At 40.4% G+C, this 12,273-nt stretch overlaps 1 protein-coding gene across 1 annotated transcript; it reads left to right on the top strand.

Annotated features, from left to right (window-relative positions):
• Positions 1-285: 285 nt before the first annotated feature.
• On the top strand, positions 286-7,360 carry C15H5orf15 (chromosome 15 C5orf15 homolog). The gene is made up of 3 exons (XM_075164581.1): positions 286-463; positions 3,464-4,062; positions 5,785-7,360. The coding sequence occupies exons 1-3, from the start codon at positions 364-366 to the stop codon at positions 5,914-5,916; spliced, it is 831 nt and encodes a 276-aa protein (XP_075020682.1). The 5' UTR covers positions 286-363; the 3' UTR covers positions 5,917-7,360.
• The last annotated feature ends 4,913 nt before the right edge of the window (positions 7,361-12,273 follow it).

The raw sequence follows: 12,273 nt of genomic DNA, 5'->3' as shown, positions 1-12,273 counted from the left end.
TTTATGCGGTGGGCCCAACCCCTAATGTCAACCTCTGCCTGAGGGAAGGAGAAGGAAAACCCCTAATTTCTGCCACGGGGCTGGACGCGCTTCCAGCTCGCTGGGCCCTGCCTGCTCAGGCCGCTCTCGGACCCCGGCAGCCCCAACCGCGCCCGCCCTGCTGCGACGCCCTGGGCGCAGTCCCGGGCGGCCCCGTGCCGCCCCCCTCAGCCCCTGCGCCCTCCCGCCCAGGCGCATGCGCGGCCGCTTCACCGGCGGGGCGCAGGGGCTCCGCCCTCCCGCGCAGGCGCCGTGCCCGCCCCCCGCCCGCGCGGCGCCGAGGGGCGGTGCCAGCGCCACGTCTGTGGGGGGGTGCTCGGGAAGATGGCGGCCGCCGGAGAGGGGCGAGTCCCGGCGGGCCGCGCTTTCTGCCTCCTGCTGCTCTGTGGCTGGGCTCTGGCGGCCCGCGGACAGGAGGCCTCCGGTGAGCACGGCGGGGGGCGGGCCGGGCCCCGGCGGCTGGCTGGCTGGGTGGGGGGCTGAGGGCGCCCCGCCGGTCTTTCACCGGACTTTCACCGGACTCGTCTTCAGCGCTTTTGGGCCTAAAGGTCTCTGCGGCCGCGCAGGGCCCGCCGGTGGGGCGCGCCTCGGGGCGGCAGGGCCCGGCCCCGGGAACCGGCCTCGGCCGGGTTTTCTCTGCTCTTTCCCGCAGAGAACTGGTCGCAGCCGGCGGGAGCGAGCGCTGTGGGAGAAAGTGCGGCTCCCTCGGGGGTGTGTTGGGCTGTCTTGCCGGGTGTTCATCTTGTGTTGCTATGAAGATCAGTTTAGCTGACTAATTCTGTCATCAGACTTAGTATTTTGTTATAATTATTCTAGTTGGGTGCCTGTTTTTAGCCTCCTCCCCCGCCTTCTGCTCCCCCCCGCCCCCGAAAATAAGCTTATGTTATTCTGCAAGTTGACTCCTAGTTAAGTCCATTTTCTTTCTCTCACTTCCCTTCAACCTCCAACTGTAACCAAATGCTTATAAGAAATGCATATTTCAAGTGCGGTGAGTTTCTATTTGTTTTAGGTGAAGTATTGGTTGGGCAGTGAAGAGAAAGGGGATTATTGAAGGCGATGAAGGGAGCAGTTTTGAGCTGGCAGTTCCTTTCTTGCTTGTCAGTCAGTATATCCAAACCAGCTCTATTTGTGTTGCCCCTCACCTGGTCTAATGGGTAGGCAGTAATGAAGGAAGAAGTTCAGGATGTGGGACAGAAACCTGGAGGAAACCAAGAGTTATTAACTTCAAAAATCATGGAACAACTTGTTTTTTAAAAACTAAGTTTTCCTGGAAGTGAATTTTGACCCTGTTGGATGTTTTTAAGTACAGTGTTTACTAAGAGGACTATGTTGCTAGTTCTGTCACCATGATTGAACATTAATAACTATTTCTGAAGCTGAGGCATCTCTGGAGTCCAGGCACTACATCTAACATCATCTGACAGTGTTGTGTAACTGTAAACAGTGCAGCCACGGTTTATAATGCCAAATAGTTTTGTGTAGATATCATAAATAAATTGTGGTGTAGTTGCTAAACTTGCTGCTCCTGTTAAAACAAAAAATAACTTATTCTAGGAATAATAGGAAATTATTCTTTCTCACTCTGAAGCTGCAGCATTAGCTGCTGGGAGTCCCTTGCATTGAAGCATATATCCTTCCATGTTAAAATGAGTTTAAGAATAATTTGAAGTGTAAGGATACATGCAGTGTAGTTCTATAGGAAAAATATGCTTGTTTGTATTTCAGACAATTTAGCTATCACTCTCTAATACTTTTTGTCTATTTGGTGAGGGTAGCAGTAAGGTCTACCTACCTCACTCATAACTAGCTATAAATATGAAACTATCTTGCAGCTGCCTTTCCTCATGTTTATCTCCACGTATGCAATTAGCTGGCTTAACTCCTGAGGGGAGATAAGAATTCCCGAAACTTGTCCTGCACAAGAACTGAACAAGTTAATGTTGATGTGATAATTCAGACTAGTAGTTTCTTCAACAAGAAGTGTGTTAAATGTAAAGTAGTTGACTTTGAACTTTAGCAGAGAGGCACTGTAATGTCTAGTTCATATGGGGTTAGTTGAGTCTTTGTTTTACAGTTGGTTAAAGAGTAATTCATACTGGAAAAGTGTACCATGTAAACAAGAAGTCTGTTGTAACTGATCGTCTGTAAATATATGTTTCATGAATAACGTGATTCAGTGTCCCCTGTATAATATTTTACTTACGAGTAATTTGACACAAGCAATTGGTTGAATGCTTCGTTTCTAGAATCTGTAAGTTTCCAGTGAACCAAGGAGCTTCTTGTGAGCACTTAATGAAAGTATTGTTACTTTTTTAAAATATAAGACTAAAAAATAGTTTGGCATGCCAAAATACAAGGCAAGTATGGTTCCACTATTTAAATTATGATGTGTACTGAAAGTCTAAAATGTGTTCTTCATTTTTAAGGTGCCTCCTGATTTGAATCTGGAAGTGATGTGCTTAAAGATGAATAGTTCGCTCTTTGCTTTTTTTTTTAGGATTAAAAAACCATTGGCCATTTATAAAGTCCCTCTGCATCTTTTTTTACCTTCCTTTGGATAGAGAAGAGGATGATGGGTCCTGCATGTGGTTTTAATGCTCACCTTGTTTTTTACGTAGTTCTGCATTGGAGAGATTATGAATTTGCCTAAGGGTGCACTGTTAGATAGCACCGTTGCTGACTTTCTTCGTTATAATAATTTGCTGCCGACAAAAGGCTTTCCTACAGGAGTACATGCAGTCAGATTGTCCTTTCTTCAGCTTTATTTTTTAAGCTGTGGTTCAGTAGTTTCATTCGAGTTAACATAAGGTTGGAAATCTTTTTCTGTGTCTACAGATTCATTAAAAATAAGTGCCTGGGAAGAGATACTAGGACCTTGTGTCCTGACTGAGGAGACATCGCTGCGTGTTCTCATTTTTTTTGCTGGCAAAATATGCAATGGTGAAAGATTAAAACCTTTTAACTGCAGGAAAAGCTTTACTGAGAACTTCTTCCTCTGTGGACCTCAGCAAATTCTGTGGGAGAAAGAGTTTCGTAATGGAGAAAATACTAATCACGTATGATTCTAGAAGACATCATCAATCCACAGAGGGAGGGAGGGACATGTCTCTGAAGTTCTAAGTCTGGAAAATACGCATTCTAAATTTTTCAGGGACACTTTACATACTAATGTAGAAAGCATGTGCTTCCAAGCTTTAATTCCTTTCGCACTCAAGACTTCTCTTTTGAAGTTGCCAAAGTACAGGAGTGTGTATTTCTGCATATGAATTCTAAAAAGTTTGCAGTGTGAAATATGCCCTGTTCATCATATGATTTCTTGTCTATAAAGTAAATGCCTTGCAACAATTCTCATTTGTAGCTGAAGTATCACAAGAGAAGGTAGTGCCTTGTGCTTAATATTGACTGTTTCTCATCCTTTTCTCAGATTCTGTGAACGTGGAGATGCTGGAAAAAAATGCTTCTTCTAAAAGTGAGAATGAAACACTAAACAGATCCCAAAATTTGACAGACAGCTTGCAGAGTATAACCCCAACAAAAAAAGAGGTGATCCCAACAACAGCTAAAATCAATTCGGTGACCGCAGTAAAACCGTCTACAGCAAAAGGTGATTCTCCACCCGATGTTCTCTCTCGTGCGGTGACTGCTAGTCCTGTATCTCAAATGGATGTTGATGCTTCTGAAGATACTAAAATTGAGGAAGAAGATCTTCTAACAGATTTGAAAGACACACTAAATAGTTCACCACCCATCATAAAAGAAACTATGGAGTCAGACGCAGGAGATGACTATGGCCCTTATGAAATGACATCGAATTCCAGATACAACCCAAACCTTCTAGAGATGCCAGAAGATGATGACTCTGACACCATCAGTAATTACAATGAGGAGATCAAGACCCTTGATGAGAAGATAAAAGATGTTTCTGTCACAGGGTTGGAAGAAGACAGCCATTTCTTTTTTCATCTGGTTGTAGTTGCCTTCTTAGTAGCTGTTGTTTATGTCACCTATCACAATAAGAGGAAGGTAGGTTCGCTGCAAAAGGTTGAGAGAAACAGCTTTAGTATTTAAAATGAAGTTGCATTGCCTTGTACAGTTTTTTAATAAGAGGAACTTAGCTTTTTGGAGGATGAAACCTTTGACCACTTAGTCTTGTTGTGATACAATATGCCGATCATTATTGTTATTTTTATCTGCACAATGGAAATGAATTTGAGTCAAACATTTTAGATTAGAAAATCAATTAATTGGTGACATCAGTAATCCATCAGTTCAGTAATGGACACTGGCAGTGTACAATATGAGTTCTATAAATGAGACCTGAGCCAAGTCGAGTGAAGGTGATTGATTAACTAGTTTTGTTTCTGCACAGGATTATAAACAGCAAATTAAGGAAGGTTTTATCCCAAATGGCTTGAGAATGTTCTTGTTATAACTGTGATAATCCTTGTAATAAGTATTCAGTTTGAGGTGGTCTTTATATCTTAGATCTTCTGAGGGCTTAACTACAAAGTTTTAGGAAATGTTCAACACTCTTTCCAGATTTAGAGAAGCCCAAATTTAGTGTTTTCAGGTAACTATTTCTTCAGGACAAACTAATTCTCTGTATCTCAAAACTAGCCTGACTAGTGTTACTTCAAAATACATTGCTAGCGTAGAAAATTAACTCCAGCCCAGCCAGACCCAGTACAGATGCCTGCACGAATTTGCAATTAAATCATAGGTTAGTTTTTAGATATGAGGAAAATTTAGTGTTTATCCTTGTAGAGAACACTGATTTGGTTGAGGATTTGGGGGACTCTGAAAAGACACAGCTAAAAAACCCCCCAAACTTCTGATTTACAGTGCAATGGGATATCTGGAATGTGCATTGCTAAGTCTTTATAGGGAAAAATGTTGAAGACTGTGTTACATTTGAAAATTTAACTTTGAGGGAAGTGATAAAAAATTGCCTTGTCTTTGCTACATAAGTGAGGTGATGCCTGTAATATCATTTGGGTAGTTGGAAAGCTATCTCTTGATATTACTTTTTAGCACTTAGAAATAATTTTGAGAACAGAAGATTCATGGATAAGTACATGGATAGTGGCATGTATTTCTGTGAGACAACTTAGGTTCTCCTTTTCCTTTCCCTGTGCCCATTTACACCATCCCATTTCCCCTTTTGCCAGTATAGTTGCCCTGTCTAGTAAAGTGGATTCTGGGATGATGTCAGTAAGAAACAAGGCTAAATAGGGTGAAGATAATAGACATTTAAAAATCTGTTCACTTGAGTGCTTTGATTTATCATATAGCCTCTTTAACTGCTCTGCTGATACTGCTGAAGGAGGCACTGAGCTGTAATGCAGAAACAGTTTATCAAATTACACCATTGCTGCTTCTGTTGCCTTTGTTTCAGCACCAGTAATACAATTACTTTTAACAAGGGTGAAACGCCAAAATAGATAAGATGAATAAACTAACAAATGTCACCATCTGGGGATAGTTTAATAGCCTGTATAGGCAGTACTTCTGAAGCTACACACATCTTTACTGAAAGAGTTATGGGTTGAATGCAACTGAGGTTGCCAATAAGTGACTTGATGGCAAGGACAGTATGGAAATGGCTGACTGCTAGTGCTGTGTTTTGTGGGAACAGTAATGCCATTGCCAGGTTCAAGGGGTAGAACTGTGATATCAATAGAACTGTTCATCAAACGCAAAATGCTTCTCCATACCATTATATAAGTTGGCTGCTTTTTCTTTCAGATCTTCTTATTGGTCCAGAGCCGAAGATGGAGGGACGGCCTGTGCTCTAGGACGGTAGAATATCATCGTTTAGATCAAAATGTTAACGAAGCAATGCCTTCCCTGAAAATAACTAATGACTATGTATTTTGAAAGCACTGTGATTTGAGTTTGCTGAACTTATCACTCTTTGCCTGCCTAGTCATGTAATGATATTCAGGTATTCTAAATATGCCGCTTGTACTGAAATGAGATGTGCTCTCTTTGACGTGGATGTTTTTGAGATTAAATCTCATGCAAGATCAAGGGCATGATACATCTATTTGCTACTTTGGTCAGGTTTTATATCAACTATAAAGATATACAGAGTTTAATAATTAGTGCTCTTTCCATTCATTAAACATCATCCCTTCTATCTGGAGCAGTTTTAATAGTGGTAATACAAAAAATAAGTATAAAATATTTTAGGTCTAATAAATTAATGACTTTGGCATCACTAAATCCAATTAATGATCTCTTTGCTAATCACTTATATGGCTCATAAATCCCACTATATTGCAAAATTAAAATATAATTACTTTTTTCTATGCTTAAATCCTGATGCTGCAGATCTTTCGTTTTGGTTTTTTTATTGGTTCTGTTTTCTTGTTGCATAACTTGATCCTATTTTAGGCAGAATAGCTGGCATGGCAATTTCATAATTTCTGTATGTGTTCCTGCAGTAAATAATTTAAATATAATTATGTAGAAACCATTTTATTTCAGAAGTTATATACCACGTATTTCTTTAAAATGTTCAAGATCTTTGTGAAGGTATGCAGCTTCTTGACTGTCCAGTTTTTTTCTCTAATGATATTTATGACTATTTCATTACCTTTGTAATTAATGAATGGAAAATAAGCCTTGTTGAAAAATCTTACTCAGATATAGATAGTTGACAGGCTTTCAATGCATTGAAGCTTTCTGTTGAATTTTAAGACAGTTGGGAAACAGTTATGTGGTTTGCTATGTTATAAATGGGAGAGGCCTGAGAATGTAAGAATAATTTATTTTGTTGTTATTCTGACCCAGGTAACAGGCAGATGAAAGTAATGGTGTGTGGGGCTGCCAGTCTGTGGACAGCGCACTCTAATTTTTGACAAACATTTACGCGTTAGTGTAAATCAAGTTACTGGTACAGTAGGTTTTTTTTACCTTGTCTTTTGTACTTTCATTATTTATGTTTTCATGAGTTGTAAAATATAAAATCTTAGTTTTCTGTACATTCTGTTTGTGATTTAGTTTTCAGACTGATAAATATGTAAATAACGGTGCATCAGAACCCCATAATTAATGACTTGGTATTCAAGTAGTTATGTAATATTTTGGAAAAATCAACTTTGCAGCTGTTGGCATGAAGAGTCTGAAGGCATGACACTCTTACGAATGAAGTGCTAAAAATTCTAAATCCTACTGTTAAATGCATTCTTTTCATAACCACAAGAAGTAAAGCACAAACAAAATATCCCAAAACTTTTCTTGCAGTAATTTTTATCATATTTGGACTTGTATTACTTAATATTTTGAATAAGGTTTTTAAAATAAATGACAATAATAAGCTTGTGTTTCTTAACTATTTCACTGCTTTTATACAGTACCATACGATAAAGAGCTTGCCTATGCTTGGGATTGGACAACCAGTTCAAAACCATCTTTTCTGTTACTGATTAAATTCACTATGTAGGGCATGTACAGAGTTTTGTTTTATGCATCTGTTAAATGGTATGTAGGGTAGATAGCAAGGCCTAAATGAAATCTTTTAAGCTGTAGGAGTTAATAAGTTCTTTAACAAGTTCTTCTTAACTTGTTACCTAAGTTGTATAATCAGTAATTCTCGTGGAAGATACTTGAAACTCTTACCTGAACCTACCCACATTAAAGCGTAACACTGCTGTGGTCAGGATCTAAAGGGAAAGGTTACTTTGCAAAGCTCCTTTAGGATGTTTAAATGTTGGAATTGGAGAGAAGGAGGCTAATGTTTTCGCACCCAAGAAGTTCAGTAGCTTTCTCCTTAAATAACATTCATAAAGTGTAGTGGGTTTGACATTAGACAATAGTATGTTCACAACTTGCAGAACACTTGTGGTTCCTTCCAGCTTGGTACCACAGGCCTTACACAGAACCCTGAATGAGATACTGAAGTGCCTGACTGCACAGAAGTACGGCGATACCCACATTAAAAGTTTCATTTCAAATGCCATTTTCTCTTAAACACATCCAGTGAATTAGGCAATCAAGGCAGATGTTACATTTTCAGCCACTTGACTATTATAGCTGGAATACTAACTATTATTTTAAAAATGTGGAAAATTAACATAGACCTAAATTAGTAGAAATAAGGCATATTTTGTTGATTTCTGGAGTTCGTAGGTGTGTTACCTTATTCCATCTTGGATGTCTTCCAAAGCTCTTGAAGCATAGTTCGACTGACCAATCTAAATGTTTTTCTTCCAGGCTTTCTGAACGAGTAACAGTGTCCTTTTTAAGACTATATGTTAATATATTGGTGGAAAAATCTTGCGTTTCCTTGCCTCCCTCCCTCAAATTGTTTGTCCTTGTGAAAAGACTGTCTGTAGCGAGAGAAATTTATTAGCTTTCCAGCTTTTGAGCTGTTCCTTCCAACAAACCCACTCTTTTAAAACCCTATAACTTTTACTGGAGGAGGAATGCACGCAGCTAATAGCAAGATTGCTTTTTGTGAGCTTTTTAGGGAAAACTGTCAAAGGCCTAATGTCAACTCAATTACTAAACCTGCTGCTTTGCAGTTTGTTTTGCAGTCATCACATTTTAAAATGCTCTTATTGTCACAGCACAGCTAAACATACTTGTCCCACAGACTTAGTATTTATTAGTGGCACCTAATGGTATTTAGGCCTAATGGGCTGCAACTCACTTTGGCTGTACTGCAAATGTTAATAAACGCTCTTCTGAGCTGTCCCTTTAGCTGTCTTCTCTCAAGATGCTCTTGCATGAGGTTACCTTAGAGGAGAAAACCATATCTTGAGCCTTTTGCTCTTGATAGTCCTGTCAGTACTGGAATATTTTGAGTTAGGTAACTGATATTTGAGGTCATGAAATCATGGCTCACACTTGTGCCTTCTCTAGCAGAGCGCAGCTTTGCCTCACTCCAAGTACTCCAGGCGCTTAAGATGAGCAGTTATTCTTTACTTGCTCTAGCTATTGTGAACATCCTCTTCATCTCACAAGTAAGAAAAATTTTTTTAAAGTATTTATATAAATATTTTTTTAATAAGCCTCTTTAGTAACGGTACTAAGGGCAGCTTATTTGAATGTTTTTAAATTCACAGGGAATTAATATGAATTTGAAATCTTTGAAGTTCTTTAAACAATGGGTTTCATTTGGGGAATTTCTGAATGAATTAACTTCTAGAATGCTAATGTATTTTCAAGTACTTGTGTGAATCTTGCTCCATCAGGTTCACAGTGATTGTAGCAAGCTACCCCAAGAGATAGGTTTGCTCATACCGAAGCAGAAGGTTTACGGATGCATCTAAGCAAATCAATTTAGGTAATGATGTTTGTGGAATATTGCTGTTCTTAAAACCTGTCCACTGCCGATCTGCTCCAGCATTCAGCTAATAACGCTAGTGTAACATAGAGACTGCAGTACCAATTAATACTGGTTATTTGTGTCCCAAAAAGGTGAGTGCTAAATAATCAACTTGTTACCAAAGGCATCTTGCCATCCAGTCCCTGCAACATGGCATATACTTGCTCACAGTCACAAGATGATACTGGAAACAAACTTGGAAAATAGTGAACTGTCACCTCCGCCCTGGCTAATGACTGGGCTGATTTGCTTCTCCAGCGCACTTGTGTGTCACGGTCGTCTTGGTGCTGTAAAAAAGGGACTGCACCCTGGTACAGATGGAAGACTTGAAATGCGCACAATGACTTCAACGCTTTTTTCCAAGGATATTTTTTCATGCGCAATAGCCCTTGGATTGTTGCCTGAATGGGGGAAGTGCCTTGCTGAATTGACTTGGGTAGTTGATATGCTGTTTCCTAATAGTACCAATAAAAAGGGAACGGTTTCTCGTGATCCAGTTTTATAAGGGCTCCACCAGCACCGGGAGAGTGAGCATATGTCATCCATTGTGCAATAAAAGAGCCATTTGCTGATGAGGTAATCGGGATTGAACTACTGTTTTTTAATTTCTTTAATTGAATTTGCTTGTGGAAAATTAAGAGTAGGCAATCAAAAATTCATAAAGTGCTGAGATCAAATAGAGGAAAAAGCAAGCAGATTTATGTCAGATCTTACCAACAAGAAATGTCTTGATGAATTTCTTTACTGAAGAAAGGAAACTTTCTCACATTAAGGTGAATTATGACTTCCATCAATATTCTGATAAAAGGAATAAAATATTCCTGAAGAGCTTTCTGATTAAACTTCTCAAGAGGAAGGTTGAAACTCTATTTATGTAGGTTCTCGTTAGTGGTTGAGTTTCATGAAATGAGGAAAGAAATAATGAATAGGATAGTTTAAACAAATGATACATTTCACTTTTACTATCCAGGAAATCAGGTATTTTGAAATATTTATAGTTTAATTTTCATTTATCACCAGTGCATATTACTCAGCTGAGTCAACTGTCCTTGGCTGCTGCTCAGTTGTATACAGGGTGAATAGAGAGAGGTTTATCTGAGCAGGGTGGTTTGAGTTACGGGAAATTAATTTGCGACATGGAGATGAAAAATGTGATCTCTCTTAAATAAATTTAAAAGCTACAAAAATAATAGGAAGGGAAAAAGGATATTTCTGTGGCTCTAACACAGACTACTATTAATATTAGAAGGAGAAGGGGGACGCTCTTACAGCTGTAACTCAGGCTTGGGAAATCTGCCTAGTTTCCAAATAGGGAGCAGCACAGCTGCAGGCCAAGGTGGACAAAACATTGGACAAAACATTTTCCAAGTCACGGTCAGTTTAGGAAACCTGCGATGAGCCACAGTGGGTGACATTTTATTAGCTTTTATTGTCCGTGAAAAGCTGGCATGCCGAGCAAAGAGAAATCTGGCTGTCAGCTGGTACTCGCTCAGCCCTCAATTTTCTGCCTGACCCTCGAGGCAGGGATGCTGCCCAGCGCTGGGGTGAGCAGGGCGTGATCCAGCAGCGATCCTTGCTCCGAAAGGGACGAGCAGGTCCTCCCAGGCAGAGCTCTCCTGCCTGAGCTGTGATCAGGACGGTGAGCGTTGCAGGTGGGTGGTGGGATGGTCCTGCGGGCAGTGGGGCTGGGTTACTGAGAGCGCCTGACGCCCCGGGAGGAGGCTCTTCCTTCCCCCCGCCACGCCACGCTCCCCTGCTCTGGAAGGGAAGCAGGTTCCTAACCCAGCAAAACAGTTCCTTTCTTTTTTAATCTTGCTTCTTCCTGGGTTGGTTTTCAGTCATTTTGGGGCACTGAGCTGGTTTATCATGGAGCCAGAGCTGGCTCAAGGCAAGCGATGGGAATGTTTAGGACAGAGATTTGAGGTTTCTTTTGGTTTGGGTTGTTTTTTGTGGTGGTGTTCTCGGAGGGGAATCCCTGAGCGGGCTCAGCGGGCAGGCTGAGGGGGGTTGCTGCCCCATGGCAGTGATGGTGTGTGCATGGTCCCCTAACGTCACAGTACCTGCTCGGCCGTGCAGCTTCCCGCTCCTGTCCCACATCCAAACCGAAGCTGCATTTTGTGCTCCTATAAGGCTGAGTAGCTTTATGGGAGTGCTAAATCCTCACGTAAGGCTGATAGAGCAGTAATCTTCAAGGCCGTATATCCCAGCCACCACAAAGCAGCAGAACTAATAACATAATTCTTACACCTTTTCTTTTACAATCAAGTGTCCTTTAAGGAGGAGCCCTATACTGTCTTCTGTTAAAACTTTTCTGATACAGAGCATATGAATGTCCTCACTGTAATAAAAAATGGTTAATATCAGAACTTCTCAGCTTCGCTGTTTACAACATACCTGATGAGAAAGGGAAGAATGACATCTTTTCTGTAATTGGTCCTTAAATCATTATCAAAATAATTTAGCAGCCTCCTTAAACTTATTTTTAATTACAAGGTCTACTGCCTTGTTAAGTTATTAACACTGAAAATCACTAATCTTGGCAATTTCCTAACTTTATTAAAATGAAAATACGAAGGTCATGTTATCCTTATTGAGGTGCACTCACTGAGGTTTTATTAAAGATTAAGTGAAACCAGATTTAATCACTTTGTACTGTTCTGTAAACAATGTTGAAATGGATGTGATTAAGCTATTTGAGGAAACTGGTGGGGTTGAGAACTGAAGGTTCACAGATGTACCAAGGATGCTGAAATACTTCAAATTCAGATTACATGAGTTAGGGGACTCTTGCATTTCTTAATCACAAAGCTGGTATTCGTTATCAGCTTGCTCTGCAAGGCAGTGGAATTATGTTGTGTATTTTTGTTAGCACCTTACTGCCTTTCATTTTCCAGTGTCAC

Source organism: Calonectris borealis, chromosome 15 (genome assembly GCF_964195595.1).
Source record: "Calonectris borealis chromosome 15, bCalBor7.hap1.2, whole genome shotgun sequence".
Taxonomy (NCBI): domain Eukaryota; kingdom Metazoa; phylum Chordata; class Aves; order Procellariiformes; family Procellariidae; genus Calonectris; species Calonectris borealis.
Note: the sequence above shows the minus strand (reverse complement) of the source record. Positions and strands in the feature narration are given on the sequence as shown.

Excerpts from the sequence above, each read along its gene's own strand:
- C15H5orf15 (XM_075164581.1), top strand. The coding sequence starts at position 364 with ATGGCGGCCGCCGGAGAGGGGCGAGTCCCGGCGGGCCGCGCTTTCTGC. Across the intron at positions 464-3,463 it reads CCGCGGACAGGAGGCCTCCG|ATTCTGTGAACGTGGAGATG; the intron begins GTGAGCACGGCG and ends TCCTTTTCTCAG. Across the intron at positions 4,063-5,784 it reads CCTATCACAATAAGAGGAAG|ATCTTCTTATTGGTCCAGAG; the intron begins GTAGGTTCGCTG and ends TTTTTCTTTCAG.